This window comes from Podarcis raffonei, chromosome 14, assembly GCF_027172205.1.
Source record: "Podarcis raffonei isolate rPodRaf1 chromosome 14, rPodRaf1.pri, whole genome shotgun sequence".
Classification (NCBI taxonomy): domain Eukaryota; kingdom Metazoa; phylum Chordata; class Lepidosauria; order Squamata; family Lacertidae; genus Podarcis; species Podarcis raffonei.
In genome coordinates, this window is record NC_070615.1 from 5830911 (window position 1) to 5858124 (window position 27214).

At 46.3% G+C, this 27214-nt stretch overlaps 1 protein-coding gene across 1 annotated transcript; it reads right to left on the minus strand.

Moving 5' to 3' along the window:
• Positions 1 to 26449, minus strand: AQP9 (aquaporin 9). The gene is made up of 6 exons (XM_053364937.1): positions 25886 to 26449; positions 14032 to 14158; positions 8893 to 9030; positions 5689 to 5807; positions 3450 to 3667; positions 1 to 653 (listed from the first exon to the last, which is right to left on the minus strand). Exons 1-6 carry the CDS (start codon positions 25985 to 25987, stop codon positions 464 to 466), a joined length of 894 nt encoding a protein of 297 aa, XP_053220912.1. The 5' UTR covers positions 25988 to 26449; the 3' UTR covers positions 1 to 463.
• Between the last annotated feature and the right edge of the window lie 765 nt (positions 26450 to 27214).

Genomic DNA, 27214 nt, shown 5'->3' on the forward strand with positions numbered 1-27214 from the left:
TTTAAGGTTATCTCATTCAAGGGTGTATTTTCTTTTAAAAAAACCCTCAACCCTGTGAAATATAGCCTTTTTCAACAGATGCTTTTGGCAGTAATGAGTCTCTGCTAGTGGCACCACGGAACAATTAACAGCCTCTGTCTGCAGCTTGTTGACATGAACCTCACTCATTAGTGGTTAATTAGGAGACATTATTTAAATTGCATAGGTTCCATTAGCAGGTCAGGTGACTGCTCCCCCTTGTAGATTCGTGGGTGGGGGTGGGAACTGGACCTCAGCTGCGCAAAGAGGATGGCAAACATCCTTCCCCAGGCGATGCAGCCATCTCCCGGTTCCCTTTCCCCCTGTCCTGCAATGCAAAGGAGAGGGAGGTTCAGCGGCCTGGCCCGACTCACAAGACCCTCTTTTTTCCACGTGGCCCACCTGGCAAGGGCTGCTCTGGGGGGGGCATGTCCATTGTCCCTTTTTAAATGGAAGTGTGGAGCGACTTCTCTTCCTCCATGTTTGTGAGGGTGTATTTCTCATGTTCTGTGCTGCGTTGGGGTGGCTCTCGCGGGGCGTGGTGAAGTTCAATGAAGAGCATGTAGATAGCAGTTCCGATAGCGGCCCCAACCATCGGGCCAACGATAGGGACCCACCAAAAGTGGTGGCCAGCCCTGGGGGAAGAGAGAGAGACAGAGATTAACATTCCAGTGTTTTCAGTGCCTACATTTTTGTAGACCTGATATGTGGTGGCTCCCCACTTCCACTATCAACTGCCTCTCCAGTGTGGTGTGGCAATGTGGTACTGAAGCTTTGAATGGGCCACTGTGCTTTTAGTTAAAAGCTTCCTATCCATAGGAAAAGCTACCTCAGAGGTTCTGCAGGCTGTCAGGTCTGGTCCTGGTAGAACCTACCAGGCCTGGTCCTGGTAGAACCTCTCCTGGTATGTCCCACGGAGGACCTTACGGTCTTCAAACAAAAACATCTTGGAGGTGCCCGGCCACACAGAGGTTAGGCTGGCCTCAACCAGAGCCAGGGCTTTTTTGGCCGTGGCCCCAATCTGGTGGAACGCTCTGTCACAAGAGACTAGGGCCCTGCGGGACTTGACATGTTTCCGCAGGGCCTGCAAGACAGAGCTGTTCCACCAGGCCTTTGGCCAAGGCACAGTCTGACCCCCTCCTTTGGTAATCCTCGCAGAACTCTAGCCCAATGGTTGCCATTAATTTGATTTTGAATTGATTTTAAAATGAATTGATTTTAGAATGCTGTGTTACTTTTATTGTTGTTAGCCGCTCTGAGCCCGGCTTCAGCTGGGGAGGGCGGGATATAAATAAATTATTATTATTATTATTATTATTATTATTATTATTATTATTATTATTATTATTATTTCTCCTTGCTAGATTGTTAAAGGCAAAGGAGCAGAGCCAGTAAATGGATCTGCAAGGGACCCACCTTGGCTACTGTCAATCTTCAGGTGCAGCCATGTGGGGGCTGGTTTGGCAACAGGCAGAGCTTGTTTTGAGGGGCACCCTGTTCCCTGTTCTGTTTGCAGGCTACCATTGCTGATTAGAGCAGGAGGGGTGGAAACCCCTTTAACGTGGCACCTTGCAGCTGAAGCACTGCAACTTCTTACATTTTCAGGACCAGGCCTGACAGCCTGCAGACAAAACCTCTTGAATTAGAAGTTTATCCTCATTTTGAAATGGAACAGAAGTCACAGTGCAATGATGCTAGCAGGGGTGGAATTGGGTAATAGGGTGCCCTGAGCAAGGGCAAAATCTACACCCCCCAATAGTTCTTATTTTCACAATAATTCCTTTTGGTACAGTTGCTTATTATTGTTTTGCACCCCCTTGGCTCAGCACCCGGGGGGGGGGAGGGAACCACTCACACTTCCCTAAATCTGGCACTGATGCCAGCCACACTGGAAGCTGCGGGAACGACAGCACCAGGAGCACTGTTGGAAAGAAACTCATATTCTTATTAGAGTCTCCCAAGAACAATTGACTGTTTCCTCTGCTCCGATTAGAAGGAGCTGCTTGTGTGTGTCCGCTAGAGGTCAGCCTTGCAACACGATGGAGGCGAAGGCAGAGGCATCTTCTCCACCACCCTGAACTCCTCCAGCCTTCCTCTGTCTTTTCTGAGCCTTGGCACTCACGGGATGAAAGACCCACACCCTCTTATTTCAGTGAGCTTTTAAGAACCGCTCCTGCTTCCACAGCCAGGTGAAAGAGCTTCAGCTGAGTGTTTAGAGCACTAAACCCCTGCCCCAGGTTCAGATCTCAGTCTCTCCAGGTAAAAAGTAGCAGGTTAGGGAAACACGACAGCCAGGTAACATACAACTGTGTTTTAACATGGAAGTTCCTGGGAAGGGGCCCCCACTGAACTGCTGCTGCTGCTGCTGCTGCACCTGAGACAGAACAAGCCAGAGTCTGGCTTCTGGTATTCTGTAAACCTGGACTCCAGCACAAGCCAAGAACAAACCTTGGAAATTGCTCAGGGTTTGTTTGGAGTGAAGCCAATTCAAAAGACAAGACGGACTCTCTTGAGAAGTGTGCACCACCATGCTGGTCTTTCACATTAAACCATAGTTTGTTTTACATTATGGTTTAATGTGACATTAAAACTGGGCCATAATAATAATAATAATAATAATAATAATAATAATAATAATAATAATTTTATTTATAGCCTGCCCTTCCTGGTTCAAAAACCAGGCTCAGGGCAGCTAACAACAAATTCTAAAATGCTAAATTATAAAAACAGCATAAAATACAATATAAAAACATGAATAACAATAAAATTCAAAAATCAATTAGATAATCCCCAGGGCTAGCTGGCTGAATTGGTCCTACTTGGGCCAGCGAGGAGGACAGGGGAGAATTAGCTGTGGGGTCTCAGAGCGGGTAATCTTCATAAAAGGGGAGGGGGAAGGAAGAAAAGGGAAATAAAAGATCAGGCTGAATTCAAATTAAAGGCCAGGCAGAATAAGACGGCTTCAGATAGATATAGATAGATATCCATATGTTGGTATCTATGGGGCAGAGTGGTGGTTCTGCCCATTTCTGCTTTTGTTGGCAGGGTAAGGAGTTACTGCAGAGTAGCAGCCAAGAGACTGAGCTATGAGTCAGAATCTCACCCCTGCCATGAACACAGATCTCATGAAGTGACTAGTCACTCTGCCTCCGACTGAGGGTAATAATGATGATTTACAGGATCGCTCTAAGGATTACAGAAAAGTAATTAACGTGAAAACAATGATAAGAATATAAGACAACCTGCTGGATCGGATCAGGCCAGTATCCTGTGGTCACAGTGGTTGACCAGATGACCGTGGGAAGCTTGCTGGCCAGATATGAGGAAAACATCCACCCTCCCCACAGACCCCACCTATGAGCAAAGCCATCCTAGCTTTTAAATGGTTCCACAAATGCAGTTTATCCTTCTGCCAAGGCGAGCGGACTTACGTGAAGACTTCAGGCCCCCATCCAGCAAAATAGGTGAAGAGGCGTGGGGACAGGTCTCTGGCAGGGTTCATGGCACAGCCACTGTTCCTGGCCATGGAAGACGTCAGCAGTATGATGACCAGGCCAATGGCAATGGGCTCCAGCCCCTTCGGCACAGGAAGGTTGCACGGGTCAAAAACGGCAAAAATACCCAGGAGAAGGATGGCTGTCGACATCACCTGGTCAGTGAAAAGCAGGTGGATTCAGCTCAGGAGGTAGGACCAGCCCAAGACATTTGGGTACCAGAAAAGGGTGCCCCCCCCACCCTGGCCAGGGAAGAAGGGGTGAGTGAAGATCTACAACAGGAACAAGGGGCTGGGGGGGTATTGACATTGGGATCTGCTGCCCCTGTGGATCCTGCCACCTGAAACAGTCGCTTCACAGATTGGCTGGCCCTGGATGAAGATTTACATCTGGATCCATTGTCTCAGTGGATCCTACCGCCTGAGGCAGTTGCTTTACTTGGCCTCATGGGTGGGCTGGCCCTGCCAGGAAGAAGTAATTTTTATTATTGAGGGAGTGCTCAGCCGCTCCCACAAAACTTTTAAAAGACTTCCCTTTAAAAAGCCACCACAGTTAGCAGCTGCCGGGGGCACTGGAGGCAGCCTCGCCAGCTGCCTATGCGTATAGGAAAGGCCAGCTGAGGACATTGTGGGGTCCTCAGGAAGTGCAGGCACCTGGGGAGGCTGCAGACCTCCAGAGAGATGGTTTGCAGAATTAAAGAGAGGATCCTCAACTACCTCAAAAGTAAGGTAAGCAGAACAAAATGCCCAAACGTTGTAATTTTTGAATAAAACGTCTTATTAATTGATGTGAAATGTTTGACAAGAACGTAGAAGAAAATTTCAGCACAGCACCAGTGGCTTCAGCCCTCCCCCCTGCCCCCAAATGGTGGTAGAAAGGTTGCATGAGCAGAGCTGGCCCCCAATGAGCCCTTGATACGGGACTACCCCTGTGCCCAGTCTCCAGTACACAAGGTCGGAAAATCCCTGGCCCAAGACTTGGGGTGTGGGGAGGTCCTACAGAGACTTGGAGCCCCCAAAGGTGGTCAAGATTCCAGCTTCCTCATACCCGGTTTTACACCACAGTTCACCCAAAGGAAAGCTCATTTGTGGTCACACCCTCACATCATTGCTCTCTTACTCCACTTTGTGCTGACCAGCTTCCAAATCCATTTTGCAGGGCTGGAAAAATAAAATTGCCCTGGAATTTGGCAAAGCTGGTTCCTGGGCAATGGGAATATTATTCCAGCCCTAAAGTCCTGTTTCCACCCTATGCCTTCCCAGTGGCTCAGGCGTGTAGGGAGTCACCTTACCCCATATATGCCTGCTCAAGTGCTTCAGCCTGCAGAACTGGCACTGTTACAGGTGCCACATCATCCCCATTCCACACACATACATAGCTCATCATTTAGTGTGGCAGAGCCTGCACTTCGGAACTTCCTGCCTATTGACACCAGGCAGGTGCTTTGCTTTACTCTTTTTGGCACCTGCATAAAATGTTTTTGTTTAGGCAAGTCTCTCCAGTCAGGTAGAAGTTACATGTGTTTTATCTCTCTTTAGCCACGGTAGATTTCAATTTGTCTGTTTAATGCTTTTATATACTTGATTTTATGGGACGTGGGTGGCGCTGTGGGTTAAACTACAGAGCCTAGGACTTGCCGATCAGAAGGTCGGTGGTTCGAATCCCCGCAATAGGATGAGCTCCCGTTGCTCGGTCCCTGCTCCTGCCAACCTAGCAGTTCAAAAACACGTCAAAGTGCAAGGAGATAAATAGGTACCGCTCTGGCGGGAAGGTAAACGGTGTTTCCATGCGCTGCTCTGGTTAGCCAGAAGCGGCTTAGTCATGCTGGCCACATGACCCGGAAGCTGTACACATGCTCCCTCAGCCAGTAAAGCGAGATGAGCGCCGCAACCCCAGAGTCGGTCACGACTGGACCTAATGGTCAGGGGTCCCCTTTACCTTTACTATACTTGATTTTAACTGTGTTTTCCCCACCCCTCAGAGAATCTTAATAGTTTATTTTAATTTTATGTAGACTTCTTGTTTTACAATCAAGTGGTATATCAGTTTTGTTAAATAAACACATGAAAGCACTTAATAGCGGAACCCTCAGCTCCGTCACTCCTGCTCTCTTAATCCTGCCTGCTAGATGGCCAGCTGAGCCACACAGGAGACAGGTTTAAATGGGTGAAATTACCTGATCTGAAAATCCATTTGCCACGGACAGATACTCCTCTGGGTAGGTCGCAAAAATATGCGCCGTTTTATTTACTCCTGTGACGGTGAGCTTTCCCCCAGTGTAGAACATCAATAAATCTAAGGGGAAATGATGGTTAATAAATATCAAGCATTTAAACAGCATATTTCAGAGCACCTCATGGAAGGGGACTGCAGGTCCTTTTGTGCTCTTGAGACATTGCTTTCTTGCAACTAGCATGAAGTGAAATTAAAAAGTCTGCTTGGTGTACACACACACACACACACTCTCACACTCCCCCCCCCCCATTAAAACCCTTCAGGTGGTGCACATTCCTGAACTAACCACTGCTCTCTCCTTGCGGGAGAGGGGAGATTTAATTACTCATTTCCTCTTTGCAGCCAGAGCAATTGCTGAGCATTTTTAATGTTTCTGTTTATTATAAATAATGATCAGAATTAATTTTTTTATGACTGCAAAGAGGAGACCTAGAATTAAAGCCTTCCGCCCTCCACAGCAGGGAACAGGGGCTGACGTTAACTAAGGGTCAAGCCAGGAATGTTGGCCATGGCAGAGGACAGGAGACAAGCAGGGGCAAAAGTCTCTTGGAAAGAAAGGGGCGTGGGGAAGCCTTCTAATTAAAGAGACAGATCCTCTGAAAAGAGGAGTTTGTTGCTAGTCCACATGGGACAAGTGGAGGCAAAAATTAACTAATTGAGTAATTAATCTGTCACATCTGAAGAAAGGCAGGAAGAACTCACACACTTTGGCAGAAACCTTTTATAGATTTTCTGGGAATAAAACAAATGAGAGTGAACAACGAGTGAAGTTAATTCTGGAGGAAATTGCTTCAGTGGAAGCAAACCCCAGTCTGCAAACCTGGACCGCCCTCTCATACCCTCCAACATTTCTCCAATGAAAATAGGGACACCTCATTCCATAATGATAATTTTACTTTTTATACCCCACACATCTTACTGGGTTGCCCCAGCTACTCTGGACAGCTTCCAACATATATAAAAATATAATACATTTAACATTAAAAAAAACTTCCCTATACAGTGGTACCTCGGGTTACATATGCTTCAGGTTACATACGCTTCAGGTTACAGACTCTGCTAACCCAGAAATAGTACCTCGGGTTAAGAACTTTGCTTCAGGATGAGAGCAGAAATCGGGCTCCGGCGGCGCGGCGGCAGCAGGAGGCCCCATTAGCTAAAGTGGTGCTTCAGGTTAAGAACAGTTTCAGGTTAAGAACGGACCTCTGGAACGAATTAAGTTCTAACCCGAGGTACCACTGTACAGGATTCCCTTCAGACAGGTTGGGGGCAAGATAACGCCATATCCTCAAACATTTCTCCAATGAAAATAGGGACATCCTAAGGAAAAGTGGGACATTCCAGGATCAAATCAGAAACTGGGACGGCTTCTCTAAATCCAGGACGTCCCTGGAAAATAGGGACACTTGGAGGGCTTGCCCTCTCCCTCCTGTCTTTCTCTGAAACATGCTTTTCTTTACCTCCCCCCACTTTGTACACGTGTGTGTGTGTGTGTGTGTTGTTTAGTTCAGCATCAAGTCTGATCAAGCATGATTAGCATCCTAATAAGAAGAATATTAATTAATAAATGATACCCACTACTGTTACTTCTGTTTGTTTTCTAATGGCACAACAGGGTTACCTCTAATGATTATCCCTGAAAAGTGGGTGAATAAAGGTAAAGGTAAAGGGACCCCTGACCATTAGGTCCAGTCGTGACCGACTCTGGGGTTGCGGCGCTCATCTCGCTTTATTGGCTGAGGGAGCCGGCATCCAGCTTCTGGGTCATGTGGCCAACATGACTAAGCTGCTTCTGGCTAACCAGAGCTGCGCACGGAAACGCCGTTTACCTTCCCACCGGAGCGGTACCTATTTATCTACTTGCACTTTGATGTGCTTTTGAACTGCTAGGTTGGCAGGAGCAGGGACCGAGCAACGGGACCTCACCCCGTTGCGGGGATTCGAACCGACAACCTTCTGATCGGCAAGTCCTAGGCTCTGTGGTTTAACCCACAGCGCCACCCGTGTCCCTTAAGTGGGTGGATACCAGCTTTCATATTTGATAGCTAAACCTTATTTCTGGGCAAAATCCCTTAAAAAGTATTGTTGCATGCCTCCTCAATCTCTGAGTGATGTGAGATTCCAGGGTTTCCAGGAACTTACCCAGGGTTCAGTTTCCTTAGAATGAGGGACAGTGGAGACTCTGGTGTCTTTAAGATATATGGCTTATTAACACACATATATACAACCTCACAACATTAATACCCTGAAAGGTCTTGCTTCTCCCATAGTCACAGAATCTGATTCCAGCAGAGGTCAAGAATGGCTCTGACACCCAGCTTCTGCCTGCAGTCTGCTCTCAGCTCACACACCAGCCAAGTGACGAGGGGCAAAGACCCCCATTTGACCACTAGTACAGACGCAGGTGGCGCTGTGGTCTAAACCACTGAACCTCTTGGGCTTGTCGATCAGAAGGTCGGCGGTTCAAATCCCCACGACAGGGTGAGCTCCTGTTGCTCGGTCCCTGCCAACCTAGCAGTTCGAAAGCACATCAAAGTGCAAGTAGATAAATAGGTACCGCTCCAGCGGGAAGGTAAACGGCGTTTCCGTGTGCTGTTCTGGTTTGCCAGAAGCGACTTAGTCATGCTGGCCACATGATCCAGAAGCTGTCTGCGGACAAACACCGGCTCCCTCGCCCAATAAAGCGAGATGAGTGCCGCAACCCCAGAGTCATCTGCAACTGGACCTAACGGTCAGGGGTCCCTTTACCTTTACAGACCACTAGGGTTATTAACTCGCAAAGAAACTTGCCTGACTAGTTCAACAATGGAATTCTCCATTAAATTTTAACCCTTGCTAGATCTACGAGGACCTCAGGAATGAGAAGGGACTCAGGCATCATACAGACTAACCCCACAAACTCACAGCAGTATTTTCCATTGTCTACTAGACTGTCATTTCAGTCTGGGCACCACAAAACACATCCAATCTAGCAGGAACTTCTTCTTTTTGGACAGGAGGGGTCAGAAGCTACCTTGAAATGACATGAGATTCCTACAAGAAATTTCAACTTTTGAGTGTTGGCCAAAAGGTTTCAACCTAAGCGTAACTTTGGTCTTTGTTGGGAAGTTTCCTGAGGAGGAGGAGACAGGTCTCTTCCACTCACCATAGTTGATCCAGTAGACAGCAGCTGCTCCAACAAATGCGCCAAGAAACTGTGCTATGACGTAAACAGGGAATTTAATCCATCTTATCTTCCCCGACAGGCACATGGCAAAGGTAACGGCTGGGTTTATGTGACCACCTGAAAGAAGGAAGGTAGGGAGAAGAACAAGGGTTGGGAATAATTTTTATATGCAATTTTTTATGAATCAGATATTTCCCTTCAGTAGATTTATTTCTTACTTATTCATTGCATTTATATCCCACCTTTCCCCCCAAGAAGCTCAAGGTGGCATACATGGTTCTCCCTATCTTTGTTTCATCCTCACAGCAACCCTGTCAGGTAGGTCAGGCTGAGAGGGAGAGTGACTGGCCACCTAGTAGTTTCATGTCCTATCCTGACCCTCTAATCACTACACCACTACCACAACTAGAGGTTTGGTGAAATAGTACATCCTATCATAGTACCAATACTTTGGCCACCTCATGAGAAGAGAAGACTCCCTGGAAAAGACCCTGATGTTGGGAAAGATGGGGGGCACAAGGAGAAGGGGACGACAGAGGACGAGATGGTGGGACAGTGTTCTCGAAGCTACCAGCATGAAACCAAACTGCGGGAGGCAGTGGAAGACAGGAGTGCCTGGCGTGCTCTGGTCCATGGGGGTCACGAAGAGTCGGACACGACTAAACGACTAAACAACAACAACAACATCATCATAGTACCAGCTTCATTTTGGGTGGCCGAGTGGGTGATCCTTCTCCTGGTTCCATTCCAAGCCCAGTGCTTGGTGATTGTTCTGACACAGAAAGCCACAGACAGCTTAGAACCGAGGCATTTGATGGGTTGCTCTGAGCACCTGCCCAGACATGGTGATGGCTTTGGGCATGGGGAACACCCATTTAACTGTGCCACATCTGCTGAGCTCTTGCCTTGAGGCCACGCTGGCACCCGGATTACAGAAGGCCCTTCCCCCTTAGTCTCAGGTTCGACTGGCGCTAACTCTGCATGGCTTGTCAGCACAAGTTAAAAGCAAATTTATCTTCCCACCTGCCTTTGTCTAAATTGGCACTGCTAGAGGAGGGCTGCGCCCTTGTTGAACTTAATGAATGAATGAATCTTTATTTGCTTCATTGCCATCGGCCATAGCAATAAAACAACAATACGATATACAAAGAATGGAAATAAAAAGTCAATTATATAAAATACATTTTAGGGTTTTGAATCAATAGTCAAATAGTGGATCTTATTCTGATTGCCCCAGATAAAAATCTGTTGAACTTGTTGGGTTGCTGATGCTACTGCTCTTTTAAGGTTCTGTTTTGTTTTATTTAAAAGGACGCTTTTAAATGCATGGCGCTGTGGGTTAGACCACAAAGCCTAGGACTTGCTGATCAGAAGGTCAGCGGTTCGAATCCCCGCAACGGGGTGAGCTCCCGTTGCTCGGTCCCTGCTCCTGCCAACCTAGCAGTTCGAAAGCGCGTCAAAGTGCAAGTAGATAAATAGGTACCGCTCCGGTGGGAAGGTAAACGGCGTTTCCGTGTGCTGCTCTGGTTCGCCAGAAGCAGCTTAGTCATGCTGGCCACATGACCCGGAAGCTGTACGCCGGCTCCCTCGGCCAATAAAGCGAGATGAGCGCCGCAACCCCAGAGTCGGTCACGACTGGACCTAATTGTCAGGGGTCCCTTTACCTTTACCTTATGTTTTATTTATAATTTGGTTTTATTACATTCTAGGAATTATCAGTGCTTTTTTTTAACCTAGAAAAAAATGGTGCCAGTACTGACCATGAAGTTGTTACAGTAAGTGCCGCATTTTTAACATGGGGGGGGGAGGTGCTGGGACTGTGTCCCCTTGAGGACCCCCAGAAAAAAGCACTGGGCGTTATATTTTTTACATGATCTCCTGCTCCAGGATTGGAGAAATGCCTCAGATAGATAGATACAGTACACGCAAAGCTACCATAACTGAGGTGGTATACGGCCCCTGACTTTAATGAAATGTTTCTGATAACAGTGACCTTTGCCTGTCAAAGGGGAGCTGGGAAGAAGGGGCCCCCTCTACGTGATCCCTCTGTTTGCTTGCACTGGGGGGTCAGGGTGTTATCTCAGGCACCCGAGAGCGCCTCTGATGTATCATGAGCAGCAAACACAGATAACCAAAGTTGGATAAAGGCCAGCATTGTAATGTCTCCAAAATGGTGTGACCTGCGACGAGCCACGGGGGAGTTAATTCTGAACTTTGGATTATTTCTTCTTTCACATTCTTCATCTAAGGATTGATGTCTGCTGGTTCTGTGTGCCGAAGAGGTGGCTTTTCAAATTTCCTTGCCTTTTGGTTTTCTTTTAATCTGAATGAACAATTTTCTTCTCTTTCAGCAATTGCAAATATGGGCAGCGCATGGTAAGGTTTGGAGTAAAGAATTCATTTACTTTGTCATGAGGCCTTGTCCATCACTGACCGTTCCTGTCAAAAGAATGATTGTGTCTCTTGCTATGGATTCAGCCATTGAGCAGCACTGATGTGAAATGACTGACTGGTATGTGAGTGAAATGAGGGAGGGGCCACGTGCCAAGGGTGGGCAGGGCCACAGGCAAAAAAGAGCAGGGCCAGGGGGAAGCTGACTTTATACAGTAGGCTGCATTCCAACCACACACAAGGCAGAGGCATCCATGCTGGACCTGTTCGCATTCTCTCCATCCTGCACCCAGGCAAACAAGAGTCACTGGCCGTTAACGCCAAGGAGGCATTGCAACCAGGCAAAAGCACTTGAGGGGGGCAGAGAAGAGAACAGATGAGGCACTTGGCCTGGAAGCTCAGAGAGAGACTTCCAGGGCTGTCTTGATCTCCTGAGTTTGCTGTTCTCCACCCCTAGCTCTGTCAGTCTGAAACATCTTGATAGCGTTGAGCCATTTGCAGAATGGAGAAGGGGAAGGGCTGTGGCTCAGTGGCAGAGGCCCCCATTTTGTAAAAAGAAGCTCCTGTGGCTGGGAAAGACTTCCACTTGGGAGAGTGGCTGGAAGAGCCATGGCTAGTCAGCTTAGGCAACCATGGGAGAGATGGGTGGACCAGTGTCCTGACTCAGTATAAGGCTGTCCACTCTCTCTGGGCCTTGGAGCCCTACATGAGAAGAGGATGAGGACTGCTGTCCTCTCCTCCTTTTGCAGTGTGGTCCTGTGGGTTAAACCACAGAGCCTAGGACTTGCCAATCAGAAGGTTGGTGGTTCGAATCCCCGCGACAGGGTGAGTTCCCATTGCTCAGTCCCTGCTCCTGCCAACCTAGCAGTTCGAAAGCACGTCAAAGTGCAAGTAGATAAATAGGTACTGCTCCGGCGGGAAGGTAAATGGCGTTTCTGTGTGCTGCTCTGGTTCGCCAGAAGCGGCTTAGTCATGCTGGCCACATGACCCAGAAGCTGTACGCCGGCTCCCTTGGCCAGTAAAGCGAGATGAGCACCGCAACCCCAGAGTCGGTCACGACTGGACCTAATGGTCAGGGGTCCCTTTACCTACATGCAAAATAGCCCTCGCTGAATGTGGACATCAAACATCAGCATCGAAATATAGAATTGCAGAGTTAGAACAGTGGTTCTCAAACTTTTTTCTCTGGGCCACACTTTCAGAATAAAAAATTGCTCATGCCACACACTTGCTCCCAGTCTAGTGAGTCCATGAACCTCACCCTGGCCCATTATCTGTGTGTGACCTTGGCAAAGCGGCAAGAAAACAGATGAGGCAAATATTTTGAAAAATGACACTTTGACAAGCAGGTGTCATTAGGTAGCCGTTTTCATTTGTGGCTTACACAGTGGCTTACACAGTGAAATTATGGCTTACACAGTGGCTCTTCTTCTTCACAAACTGTTGATAAGACTTCTGTGACGCTTCCTTTGTTGTTAAATGATGTGCAGATTTGTTGTCCCAATCATTATCTTAGAAGAGGCACCCAGGAGAAAACGACTTTTCCAATATTGGTATTTGCTGTGTGCAGTTATTATAAATACTTGCATTAAAACAGTGTTTTAAAAATCTGCATCAGTGCGTGATAAGTTGACTAATCAACTGAAGTGTTGCAGCTTTGCACCAAATACTATTGTTGGTGTGGGGTGTGTGTCAACATTTAATTAGGAGTAGGGGAAAATGGAGATCACCATACAATCTGTGCATATGTGCATGAAAAAAATGGTGATGCATGGATTTGGAAAGGCAACATCTAAGTTGCAAATATTTAGTACAAAAGCCATAAAAAATGCCATCAAAACAGAAGCCCTGTTCCCCCGCCCTGAATTTTGCAAATACAATTTCTTACAAATCTTGGCTGTTTCTGAACATTTTGGATTACCTTTTAAATCCTTTAAATTCTCTCTCTCTCTCTCTCTCTCTCTCTCTCTCTCTCTCTCTCTCTCTCTCTCTCTCTCTGTTCTTGCAACACAGTTTACCACCAGCTCTCTTCTGAGTTACTTCTCCTTTAATAACTCCAACTATAGGTTCAACCAGGACCAACAAAAGCACTTCTTCCTCCCTCCCCCACCCATGGATTCTTTTTGTGAATTCCTCCTGGATGGTTTCCACATCCAACCCCACAGCATCATATTGCAGATTATTTTCCAGTGAGTCACCCATTATAATGTGGATGCCTTTCTTGGTATTATTCCTGCATTTATTTCTTATGCAACAGGGGTGTTTTTTGTTTGTTTTGTTTGTTCCCAGGGGGCAACACTTGCCTGCTGTCTTTAATTTAAATCAATCCACTCATTTTCAATGGAATGATGTAGCCAGTTTACTGATTACACAGTGCAGCCTTACTAAAAATTTTCACTGTTGTAGACACTATGAAAATAGCCATAAGATTTGTACTGTATAACATTTTCAAGTGTTCAAAGTGCTTCATTCACTGTTACCTACAGAATCTCTGAAATAGACCTTGCAACAACCCTGTAAGGCAAATCAGGATTATTATCCCACCCTCTTTATTACAAAAGGGGGGGGGGTGAGCGGAGAAAGGGGGCTTTGGCTAAGGCCACTGAGTTTTTTTATGGCAGAGATAAGATGCAAGCAGTGAACCTCCTGATCTGTAGTCTAGTTTCCTAGCCATCCCACCAGCTCTCTTCCAACTTCTTTAGCAACACGGTGAAAATGTCAGCTTACCAGAAACACCTCCGGCGATATAGATGGCGATAGTGACAGCCATGGCAAAGCCAAGAGATATCATTGGTGCGCCTCCCAATTCACCTCTGCTAAGGACAGACTGCGCAACCGCGCCACATCCCAGGGCCTGCAGTTTGGGAGAGAGAGAAAGAGAGAGATGGTGGGTGTACGCTCATGGTTTATAATGTTAAGGAAGGGTTAAGGAAGGGTTTTCATAATGTAGTTGAACACGTTACGTTCTACTTTGAACGGTCATAAAGCATTATTAAAATGTGACACCAGAGGGTGCCGCAGAGCAGTCAGGAACCAGCAGTAGGCAAACAGTGTTTTGACGATGTAAAACAGGTAAGAAATGCTTTTAATTTACAAGTAGGCCCTGTAACGTTTTATAATGATATATCTAATATCGTTCTAATAGCATTAAATAGGTCAGTGTAGACCCAGCCAGAGAGAGAGAAAAGCATGCAGCCAGAATTTCATCTTCTTGCCAAGATCCTAAAAAATGGGCACATCACCTCCAAGTGTACTTTTGCACGGATCTTTTTTTAAAACCTGTTTTCCCATCAAAGGCATGTTGTGCATATCGCATACATCATTTGTCCATTAAAACAAAAAATGAAGTCAGTTTTTTGAAGCAATTTGCCCACTGCGGGGCCCCTGCTATATTTGTGAATACCTTGTTCCTCTTGACAGAGTGGAGAATTTTCGGAAAGGGCTACTCATTATTTGCAAACGCAAACTTTAACTTAAGCATTATTTGATTAACTGGCATATTTTAATTGGTGAGTCTGCAGAGCAAGGAGGACACAGGGGTCTTTTTGGGAGGAGATTCTGGTTCCAGCATCTTAAAAAGTCACCTATATTTAGGTTTTGGTGGTATGCAAATATATTTCAACTTTAGTCAATTGATTGATCAAAAGACTGCATTTTAATCTACCTCGAATTGTTTAATCTATTGTCAAGCCTTCGAAAAAGCTATATGAAGCAAATAAAAGTGAAACCTGACCCTTTTAGCCAGCTTAAAAGCTTCCTTGGGAAATGAAAGGGGAAGTGGAGGCCAGGAAATCCTGATGCCAAGGTCAACCGAGAAAAATACAGTTTAAAATGAGAGATCCTCTATAAACCATTTGGTTTCTCTGATAATTTATCTTCCCCCAGCCCCACCCTGACACTAAACGTTTCATGAGAATTTAGTCTGTTTTATTAGATGTCAGTGGAACCCATTTCTCTTTGGGGTCTCCTCACGACCCACATTCAGGGTATTATTAATGGACTCCACTATAAAAATGTCCCTTCTCACGTTCAAACTTCTGCCCAGTTCAGAGCAGCCCCAGAGCATGGAACTCTCTGTAAAACTGGGCTGCATTTCACTTCCTTAAATGTTGTGAAAACAAGGGTGAATTTGACATTTCCTTCCCTAATTACAAGCAGTGATTCAGACTTTTTTTCCTCCATAAAAACAATAGCAGAGCTTCTCTTTGCGGCAAATGTTGAGTCCAGAGGGGTGGGAAAGGGGCTGCTATTAGGGATGGCAAGGAGGGATTTAGTTTGTTTCAGCTACCAAATTTACCGTACACTTCTCCAAACAATACACAAATCACAACACAGACACCCTTTGAAATTTACACTTCTCTGAATTTTGCAGTTTAGATGCACACAATGAATGAATGCACACAAAAATGAATGCACACAAAGCTGTGTATAAAATGCATATATTGGTGAAAATGACACAAGATGAGTTTATTAAGAGTAATGCCCACTGACAATTTTTCAGGGGATTTTTTACACACACACACACACACACACACACACACGCTGATATGGAAATGTAATCAACTGAATTTTAAGTTTGGGGGAATGAGAAACTGAAGAGAATCCATAGTTGTTGCCGTGGACACAAAACCACCCTACATGCCCAAGCAATTCCATGCTATAATTTGAGGCTGCCCTGTTTTCAGGGGTGCTACTGACACAGCATATGGCCTGAGATCCACACTTCCAGAAACCTTTCTGAAGCTGCACCCCAGAATCCTTTGTGACATTGCAAGAGAGCCCCCATTCATTTCACTGATGGTTGTGCAAGAGAAATTGCAGGTGGCGAGAGGTGAGGAGATGCAGTGCCACGTGGATTGTCCCACTCAGGCACAGTGAAATTGGCATAATCTGAATAAACCAGCCCCTCTTTGCTGACTTTGTCAGATGCTGGCCTGGCAGTTATGCCCCACACAATTCCCCCTGTTCCATTTCCTTGTATTATGTGACATTACACAAGTGGCAACCCGATATGCAGATAATCTCTTCTCAGGTGGTTTGGATTGTGCTTGTATAACACTTACTTTCCCTCTTCACGAAAGAAGGAAAAAAGGCAATTTCCTTCTTTGTCTCCTGCAGTCATTTACTCTAGAGTAGCCTGTCTTGCAACAAGGGACGCAGGTGGCGCTGTGGGTTAAACCACAGAGCCTAGCACTTGCTGATCAGAAGGTTGGCGGTTCGAATCCCCGCGACGGGGTGAGCTCCCGTTCCTCGGTCCCTGCTCCTGCCAACCTAGCAGTTTGAAAGCATTTCAAAGTGCAAGTAGATAAATAGGTACCGCTCCGGCAGGAAGGTAAACGGCGTTTCTGTGTGCTGGTCTGGTTCGCCAAAAGCAGCTTAGTCATTCTGGCCACATGACCCAGAAGCTGTACGCCGGCTCCCTTGGCCAATAAAGCGAGATGAGTTCCGCAACCCCAGAGTCGCCCACGACTGGACCTAATGGTCAGGGGTCCCTTTACCTTTACTAGCCTGTCTTGCACTGGCTACACCAGCAGATGGCCAGTCTGTCACAACTCAGCTCTGCTCCAAAGGCGGGGAGGACAATAGAGAAACCAACCAGGGCATGACAGAAGTCACTACACTGTGGTGGTTCTCCCTGACACCTATAAAACAGCCTTTGTCAACCTGGTGCCATCAGCCCCAAGCTGCAGGAACACTGCAGTTCAAAACAACAGATTGGCGCATGTGGCTCTCCAAGGTTTCTGGGCCAGGCTTGTTCCTGGGGCTGCCTGGGGCTGGGCTCTCCTGGGCCTCCTCTATGCTTGGCAGTAGCTATGGCAGGCAAATCTGCACCTTTTTGCCCTCACTTCCCAGTTCTCATTATCCTTGCCGTTTGATTTTCCGCCCAGCGATAAATAAGAAAGATGGTAGCTATTAAGCGAAAGCTTAGCTTGGCAGCCTGTGAGGATGGCCGCCTGGGCCGCCTCTGCCAAAAAGCCCTTGCCTCACAAGACACCGGATCCGTGTTTTTGTCTGGAAGGTGGCTAACCTCACATGGAGGAAAACAGTTCTCCCTCCGAGGAGGGAGCAGCTCCCTTATCCCCTAGGAAGTAGCTGTGTTTCATCGGCAGCCCACTCATACGGGAGATTAAAGACCGGTGTCTTTTTCTTTAGGCTGCTTTCAGGAAGTATGTATTAGTGTTTCCAAGATACATAAATATGACTTTCCAGTATAAATAGGGTTTTTCTAAGAGGTCTGGGCCCTCAGCTTTTGGAAGAACAGGTCCTCCCTGGGTGGCCTCGGCCAGGCTGGTAATTCCTTTGGCCTCCGTTCTCACTTCGTTAAATGGGGATTAGAGAGACAGCTACCCTACAGTTGGGATCCGCCTTTGCCAGAGGATGTTTGATGTTAGCGAAGCTGACTAGAAACTGAGGCAGAAATGTCTGATAATAAATAAAGTCACCTTCCCATCCTTTCTTAAGAAGGGCATTTGGGGCTGGATTAATGAATAAGCTAAGGGTGATTTAGAGTCCTGGATAAATTGTCTTATGACAAGGAAAGGCCCATGGTGTACATTCATTTTATCCTGTTATCAACTTTGGTCTAACAGGTGTGGTAGGTTTTTTGGGGAACCACAGAAATATTCAAAACCTATTTAACCAGAGATCATAGAATCATAGAGTTGGCCTTGTAAGCCACTTAGTAGAGTGCATTGCAAAACATGAGAATCCTCGTTGTTATGTATGTTTACATGGCTGTTTATTTGTATATATTTTTTAAAAAATTATATGTATGTTTTATGATGGCCTATATCTGTAATGCCTAATAAAGGTTTGGTGGAGTAAGTAAGCATTGTAAGAAAAAGACAACGATTTGCATACATTCGCATGTGCATAGATGCAAATTTTGGAATAACAGTATAAATGAAAAAGAGATACAATATATCTCACCATAGAGGGGTTCCCCAGATGACCCTTATGGCCCCATCCATCCCTACAATTCTATGGTTTTATGGTAGGATTGCTATACATCTAGAATTTCCCAGATATAGACGATATTCTGCTTTTGCTAGGAGCATCTGGGCAGATATTGATATAATGTCCAGGAAAATCCGGATGTATGGCAGCCCTATTCTATGGATTTTCACCTTTTTAAATATGGCAACCCTATTTTATGGATGTTCTTGGACTCCTGCTCCCATCAGCTCCTTCTGGCATGGCCATTGGTCAAGGATGCTCCTGGCCATGAATGATGGGAGAGCCAGTGTGGCACAGTGGTTAGAGTGCTGGACTAGGACCTGGGAGATGGGGCTTCAATCCCTGCTTAGCCATGAAACTCACTGGGTGTGAACTTGGGCCAGTCACAGTCTCTTAGCCTAATAATAGAGGACACAATTGATTCAGCAGTGCAGAAATGCCTGAATGAGTGAACATGCTGTCCAAATGATGGTGGGATGACGATGTACACACCACAGGCAACAACTGCGCTCTCTTTTCACCTTCAGCTCTTTCGAAAACTGCCATCCATCTGCAGCCTAGCAAGAGAGCAATCTGGGAAATATCCTCTGCAACATTGCCAGGGGGCTGGGGAGCACGGCCTGCAGCTGGCCGTGCGGACATTAACAATGACTGATACGTGGTAAGATTTGACCCATTTCTCTTGGTGCAGGTGACACATAACTCTCTGGTAAAGTACTGAATTGGCTGGACAACTAAGTGGCTCTTCCTTGATAATTAGTTATATATTTATCGTTTCTCTGCTGCATATTAGAAGGTAATCAAACTTGCAGTAATAAAATGGGCCAGATCCATTATTCCATAGGTCTCCAAGGAACACAATCAATACCCTTTCAGGTTCAAATGGATTTCCCTTCATTTGGTTTCAGGCCCAAGTTTAATTTATATATTAAAAAAGCAGCTTGGAATTAAAGATGGCCATTTAAGTACTCAAAAACTGTGGATGTAAGCCATACCAAGATTGCTTTTTCAAAGACCGCTTCCATTCAAATGGCAGAATGTGAGATTATTGCTCAATCACAAAATGTATGTTCCATAAGGCGATAGCCAAACTCTATACATTTTAAAGCTTTTAAAATTCATAAAGATCTGGTTCTAATTGCACATGGAAAATGAAACCTGTACACTCAAAACATTATGACTGTGTTTTTGTAAAAAAGAAAGAAAGATAGTTTTACATGTAAAAACATTAAGTAGGAATAGAAGTGTTAAAATAGTAAATAGAAAAGGAACTGGCTGTATTTTCTCATGTGGATGAGTTCTGATGGTTTGTGCCTGGGTGCTAAAACCCTTTTTTATAGACAGGCAAGCATTACAAGGAGTTGGAAAATGACCACTGTGCACTATGTTGGCCATGAGTCCCACAATCAGAACAGCAAAGAAGCTTTGTTATACATTGTCTTGACATTATATCCCAGATTAAAGTCTCATCCTTCCTCCGACAAAAGGTGGAAGTGGTTACCTGCCGTTTACCATCACAACAATCAGGTGAGATAAATTGGGCTGGGAGGGAAAGAGGCCTGATTCACAGGTGCCAAATCAGGGTTGATTAAACTATGGTTTCTTAATTGTTCATTTGTTTGAACCCTGCTCAGCAGCTGAACTATGGTTTGTTTACTGGTAACAAACTGTGATCTAAAGCCATGATTTGCTCTTGGCTTACAGATTTTGGTTTTTACTAAAGAACATAAGAAGAGCCTGCTAGATCAGGACAGCGGCTCATCTGGTGCAGTATCCTGTTCTCACAGTGGCTTCCATATGCCTGTGGGACACCCGCAAGCGGGACCTGAACACAAGACCACTCTCCCCTCCGGCAGCCTCTGGCAACTGGTATTCAGAAGCATGCTGCCTCCAACCATCTTTCAACTGTGGCCTGGTGTTATGCATGGATCCAGCACCCTTCCTTAACCATGGTTTCTTTGACCACCCCATCTCACCAAGCAACAAAAGCACTTGGCAAGAGTAGCTGGGAAACCAACCCAACCCAAGCTCTTTGGTATGTTGAAAGCATAGCTCAGTTGGTAGAGCATGAGACTCAAGGTCATGGATTCGAGCCCCATGTTGGGTAAAAGATTCTTGGACTAGAATCACCCTTGGGATCCCTTCCAACTCTCCAGTTCTATGATTCTGTTATTCTACTGGCACCCAAAAAATTCAGAGGTGGCCTAATGAGTCACAGGATACTGGAGTAGGCAACAGCTGGCCTCCCCTGCTAAGAGGAGGGTGGCTGATTTAAGCTGGGTGAGTGTGAAGAGGGAAACAGCAGTTTGGGTTGTCTGAGGGAGAGAGAAGGAAAGAAGAGAGGGAGAGAAGGCTGTGATCTAGCCGAGGATCTGATCTGGGTTCACAGATCTGCTGCTTTTCAGGCGTGCCTCCCGTGGGCCTCCACTTACGCTCTGCCTCCAAATTTGTAATTAAAGTGAGCATTTCAAAAGTGCCCCATGCCATTTGCAGTGCTCTAAATTACATCCAAAGGAAGCCAAACTCAGGCATTGCAGGAACTTCTCAATATTCTGGGAAGTAGAGAATGTCCCTCAGCTGAGAGTACGAAATGGGAAAAGTAAACATCCACAGCAGGAGCCTTCACCAACTTCGTGCCCTCCAGATGTTTTGGACTACAACTCCCATCAGCCCCAGATGGGACTGATAGGCAGAAACAGAAGGAGGGCGCCAGGTTGCTGAAGGCTGGACCACTTTCAGCTCTCTGAATTGAAAGGATTGTCTGCCTTCAGCCATTGTGCTCTACATCTGCTGGGTAAAATGGAAACACTGGACAGCTTGTTACGATGGGGTGAAAGTACCAGCAACTTTAGAGCCACACCCATTGATAGCCTCTAGAGATCTTTCCCAGCTATCACACGGGGTTTTTTGTTTCTTTATAAAATAAATCACACTAAGGAGGGCGCTTGATCATGTCATTGTCAAGGGCTGTCCTTCCTAGTTAACCTCCAGACAGGCGCTCACACAGACTGCATTTTCTGGCCTCCAGGGGACTGTCAGGGTGGTTATTTTAGTCTGGATGTGCTTCCCTGGAAAACGTGCCACCCTCGCCTCTTCTCCAGCCTTATCTCCAGCCTCTCCAAGTGCCGGAAAGTGGCAGCCCCCCTTTTCAGCAGCCCTCAGCCAACACATCTGCAATGCGAGTCACCACTGTTCTGCATCTACAATTCCTGGCTACATCTTGACTGGACCCCTCGGGGACTGAAACAGGGCCATAGCGGAGCTGCCTGTTGCCGGCACGCCAGAGACAAAACAAAGGCAGGCGCTTGGGCAAGAGCGACCCGCTCTGACCAGGACTGGGGAGCTTGAACAGAAAAGGGAGAGCAAAGGCTGCTGTCCCTTGCTTGGTGCTGCCTCTGGGTCCAGCCAACCAGATCCGAGGGATGTCCTCCTCCTTGGCCGGATCCTGAATTTCTGCCTTGGCAAACACTCATTTTCTCTCCTCTCCCCCGCCTTGAGCATCTGATTCATTTCAAATACCTGTAACTTGCTTTTCCATTTCAAATAAAGTTCCCAAAATGAGTTGCAATAATTTGAGGAATCAAAGGAAGTCAAGCAGAATACCAGAACTCGCCAGATTGCAGTGCAATAAGAAGCACCACCAGTCAGACCTCCCTTTATACAATGTCAGGAGCTGGAATCAGGAGCAGGTCAGTAGTAAAACACCCAGTGTCAGTTAACTCTATTCAAAGAAACCAAAAGCAGTGCAGGCCTAGTGATCACAGCAACTCTTCCCAGTAGGTCTTGCCCCAAGAAGGCAGTTATGAGGACTGAAGGTCCCCGACTCCCCACCGCTCTCTAAGACTCTCTCCCAGGTCCTTCCACAGCAACCGGAGGCTCCTCCATATCGTCTTTCTTTACTCCGCCCTCTTCATTCCTTTTTGTGTTCTGGGAGACAAGGTGGGAGGGGAGCTGGTCACAGCAGGAGGGGAAGACTTCCTGGCTTCTTCAGAAGCCTGCCTGACGTACTCTTGGCCCCCTTCCTCTCCAGCCTCTGCTTCTGCTTTTGAGTCAGAACTGCTCTCTGCCCCAGCCTCTTCCAGCTCATTGAACCCTGTTACCTCTTCAGCTCCTGACACCTTCTCCTCCCAGTCTTCTCCCTCTGACCACTCATCGTTGTCCCATCACCAGCCCCCTGGCTCTGAGCCTTCTTCCCTTGGGGGTTCCCTTGAGGGTTCCCCACCATTCCTGTGCATCCAGCCAGTCCATGGCATAGGACCCCCAAGAAGCAGCCATCTTGGGAAGGACCTGGAGAAGGGCCTGTGCTGAAAATTCTAGTTCTCAGACATGTTCAGATAGGAGAAGAGGACCTCCCAGCATTTGTTGTATGCAAAGGGAAGAGGTATTGTGTTTCCTCCAGAGGTGGTGGTGGTTGCCATCTGTGACACAATTTGCATGCTGCAGGTCTCAGATTGGGTGGGGAGGGAGACCCCCCCCCCAGGTTTCTCCTGCTCCAGGCAGCTGCTGCCTAGATTGCTGACTACCCCACATCAGAGGATCACAGGGGCTGGCAGGCTGCAAATCATGGGCAGCAAAGCCATGTCAGACTATGATTACTTCTGCATTCCAGGGTTCTCCTGCTATCTGGGCCAAGCATCAGCCACCTCCATCCTGGCTCTTGCCACCCCTTGCCTTCAGCTCTCAGTTTACCCTCCTTTAGCCCTGTAGTGTATCAGTCATGGACACTCTGTGATGTCCCCTCCCTGCATAGGCAAATAAATGTCCACTAGCTGTGCTAACAAAGCCCCCCCTGCTTTCCTAACCTTTGACCTTTGTCTGTGCAGTTTGTTGTCTTCTTGTGTCTGTTTGATGTTGTGTGTCATTGCAGGTCATTTGTTCTGGAAACCAGCTGGAATAATGTAGAAAAAACCCTAATTGCTCCTAGGACATACCCTCCGACATTTCTCTGATGAAAATAGGGGCGTCCCATACCAAAATGATAATTCTACTATTTATACTCCACCCATCTGACTGGGTTGCCATTCTGGGCGGTTTGTAACATATATAAAGCACAGCTTTGACATATATAGAAACATACTGTAAAAACTTCCCTATTCAGGGCTGCTCAGATGGCTCAGGGGTCGGATAACTCCATACCCTCCAACATTTTTGCAATGAAAATAGGGACGTCTTAAGGAAAAGCAGGACCTTCTGGGATCAAATCAGAAACTGAGATGGCTTCTGTAGATCTAGGACGTCCCTGGAAAATAGGGGCACTTGGAGGGTCTGCTAGGATGCTCAGGACAATATGGGCCTAAGCTGAGAGCCAGCACCTGGGCTTTGAAAATAATTAAAATTATGCTAGCATCCATTTTGTGTTTGCTTTTATAGGGATAGAGATTAATTCTCTAGCCCAGTTTGAATTTAGTTTCCTGTTGGGGGAGTAGCCCAGGTTCCAGTTGGCAGGGGGGTGATTTCTTGAACAGATCGAGGGAATCTGCATTCCACAATGTTCCAATCAAGAGTCTGGGTAGAGCGGAATGCATTCTGGACTTAAAAGTTCTGTTCTTAGACTTCAAAGTGGCAACACTCTTAGGGGCATCTTGTGCTGGTACCACCAATTGCAGGATCATATAGAAACTTTTCTAAAGTGTTTATACGCCCCTGAACAATGCATTTTCTGTTACTTGTCCCATGAAAATCACCAGGTGTCCCGTCATTTATCTCATATCAAAGATCTACCTTATCTGAGATCTATTTTTATTCCAGCTGTTCATTCCTGGTTCATCACTAAATAAAATGAAACACAACAAATTGTGTGATCAAAATATGGGGGGACTTCTTAGATAAACACTAAAACAGCATGCGCGGTGTATTCTGAATGTGACTCCGATTATGTAGTGCAATTTACCATATATTGATAAAAGTTGTCCAAAAAAAACAACCCTCAAAGTGGTTTACAAAAAAGATAAAACAAAAAAATTATCGATAAGAAGGCATTGTCTCTTTCAATGTATTCTGCAGCTTCCATTCATTTCAATGGGGCTTGCAGGGAGAACAGTCTTGTGGATTACACCCCATGGTAATTCATAGAAATTCCTCACCTCCGGCACCAAAATGTGCCAGGCCAGTACAAGCTTGCAAAGACCTGTGCTTACTTCCTATTTGGAAGCCCTCAGAAGGGCCAGATTGAGGGGAGCACGACTGGTTCGCCCGCACTGGGCGCCGAGCCGAGAGGGCGCCTCAGGGGGTGCTGCAACAATGACTTGGAACAGAAGGCGAGTTCCAGGGTGTGTGCAGAATTTGAATGTCTCACAGGGCGTAGCTGAGATTTGAAAGCTCAAAATCTGCCGCTGGCCTCAGGCACCTTATTATCTCACAGGCTCAGTTTCTCAGTCTGTAAAATGGAAGTTCTAACTATGGCTGGAAATAAGCGTGAGCTCCAGTTTCCCTGGCAAACTACTCTAAACACACAGACTCTGGGTTGTTGCAAGGACAAATAGCATTCGTATTATTTAGCACGTTGCCATAGAAATAGGTAGCTATAGTTCTTAACTGAAACCCAAATACCCAGCATGTTTTGGATTAAGTCAGCCTTCTCCAACTGGTGCCCTCGAGATGGTCTGAATGCTCGCTGGGGCTGGTGGAAGTTGAGGTCCAAAACATCAGGAGGCCGCTGGGTTGAAGGAAGGCTGGGCTGTGTTAGTGATGCGTTTCTGCCTGTACTTCCCTTCCCATCCTTTGTTGTCTTTCCCTGTGTTGAATATTGGATTGTAAGACTCTTGGGGCAGGGAGCTGTCCTCTTGCACTTTTCTAAAGCATCAGGCACACTGAGAGCACCATAGAAATAGTCGTAAAGTGCTGGGCATAGAAAGGGCAGCTGGTGCATTATGTGAAAAAATGCATGCACCCAGCCACCCTTTGTATAGCCCACCCAACACCAGTTTAGCCAGCAAGCACTGAGGATGAATAAACTGGGGAGCAAATCTGAGAATTTCACTTTCTCTCAGTTTATTATTTTTCCAGTCCTAAATTCAGTTTCTCCACATTTCCACAACAGCTAGCAAACTTTTTTTTTAGGTCCTGAAAATTCTTCAGCATTTTAACGTGCATTTTATACCTAATACAATACATCACATTTCTTGTAAATGGCTTAGAGGTTTTATTACAATCAAGTTATATATTTAACTTGCCAAATAAAGTCAAGCAATAATATTTTTGCAAAGCAATTTTCTCTAACATGATGTGCTTTCGTACGTCATTTTCACCAATGCATGCATTTATTTGCACACTACCCTAGTAGATACATTTTTGTACACATCACCTGGGCTGGAGAAATGCAAAATTTGGAGAAGTGTGAATTTCAAAGGATGGCCTCATTTTGCTCTGCACAGTTTTGGAAATTGCTAATTTGGTGACTTTGCCTTTAAATGAAAACAGACTTGAATTTGCCCCTCATCCCTAAATCTGGGACTGCTATGTTTTATAAGGCAGCACAACAGCTGAGTGGGCAGCACACCTCAACCTTCCTTGCTGAACTGCTGTGGCAGAAGATATCACTCACCAGCTGCTCTGCTTTGGGTCAACCCTGTTAGGAAGGAAAAGAAGGAGGGAGGGAGGCAGGCAGGAAGCCGCTCACACTTACTACAAGAATGAACGTTCCCAGGAATTCTGAGAGGGCTTCCTTCACCAAGTGGTTCTTCAGGGCCAATTTTTCCTTGAAACTCCTCTTCATGTTCTTGCTCATTTTGGCTCCTTCTTGCTTGGTGCTTCTGCAGCCAGGCAACAGAAGAACGGTAGTAGCTTTACAATCTTCTCTGCAATTGTCACTTTCTTCCCCCCCTTTTCTTCTTAACTTTGGCACTCCTCCTCATATGTTGAAATACGAGCTGTGGAGTGCCGCAACACAGTCCTTGGAATCATCTGATCGTTCCAGAGCTTTACAGAGACCACTTCACATTCCCTGCTCGTTCATTGAGAGTTTCCATCATGTGCTTTTCCTTCCTGGTCCTGCAGGCACTATTTATATCAGGCCTGACTAGATAATAACACACGTCAGCTCACTTCCAGGAGCTAGCCCACACTTCCCCTCCTAATTCCCTCCTAATTTCTGGCTCTCTGGATTAATCATTACCTGCTAATCATGACCCCCACCTCCAAAATAAACACCCATGCAATTAAACAAGCTGAGGGCAGGGTGGGGGACAGGACAGAAAGGCAGGGAAATGATCTCTTATATCACCTGCCAAATGCAAAAGCACTGCAGTAATTGGCTGGTTTTTTAAAGAACAACAACACAACAACCCTCAAAAGATTTTTTCCTTTGGATGCTTACCAGGAGGTGTGTCCATACTGAAAAGTTGAGAGTCAGATTGCTGCTCGCATTTGTGGAATGCATTCTGTCTCCACATGCCCAGGTGAACAGAGAGCATTTCAGGCAAGGCGAATCAATGGCATTGCTCTGGCATCCCACCAGAGAACATTCTGGGTGTTAAAAACACCAGGAGAGCCCTGCTGGATCATTCAGACTCCTCCGCCAAGGAGCTTCTCGAAGCAGTTTACAAGTAAGCAAAGATAAAAACCACAACGGTCCAATTATTACAAAACAAATTATTACAACACAAGAGGAACAAAGAGCAGCACCAGCTATCAACATATTAAGCAGGAATGGAATCAAAAACTTGCTTAAAAATGAAAGGTTTTCAATTCCCGGTAGAACAAAGATAGAGAAGAAGAGGACCCCTAGCCTCTTGAAGCAGGGAGTTCCACAGGCAGGGCCACCACAGAGAAAGCCCTGCCATGTGTCGCATCATGGGGGCAGGGGCAACAGCCAACCTTAAAGGATTTTGGGCAGAGTCACATAAGAGGAGACTGCCCTTCAAGGAGTACGGTCTCAAGCTTTTTTTAGACTTTAAAGGGTCTCAGTTCAAGTAGATCAACAGCCACTTCGGGTCTCAGATCACAGGTTCATTCC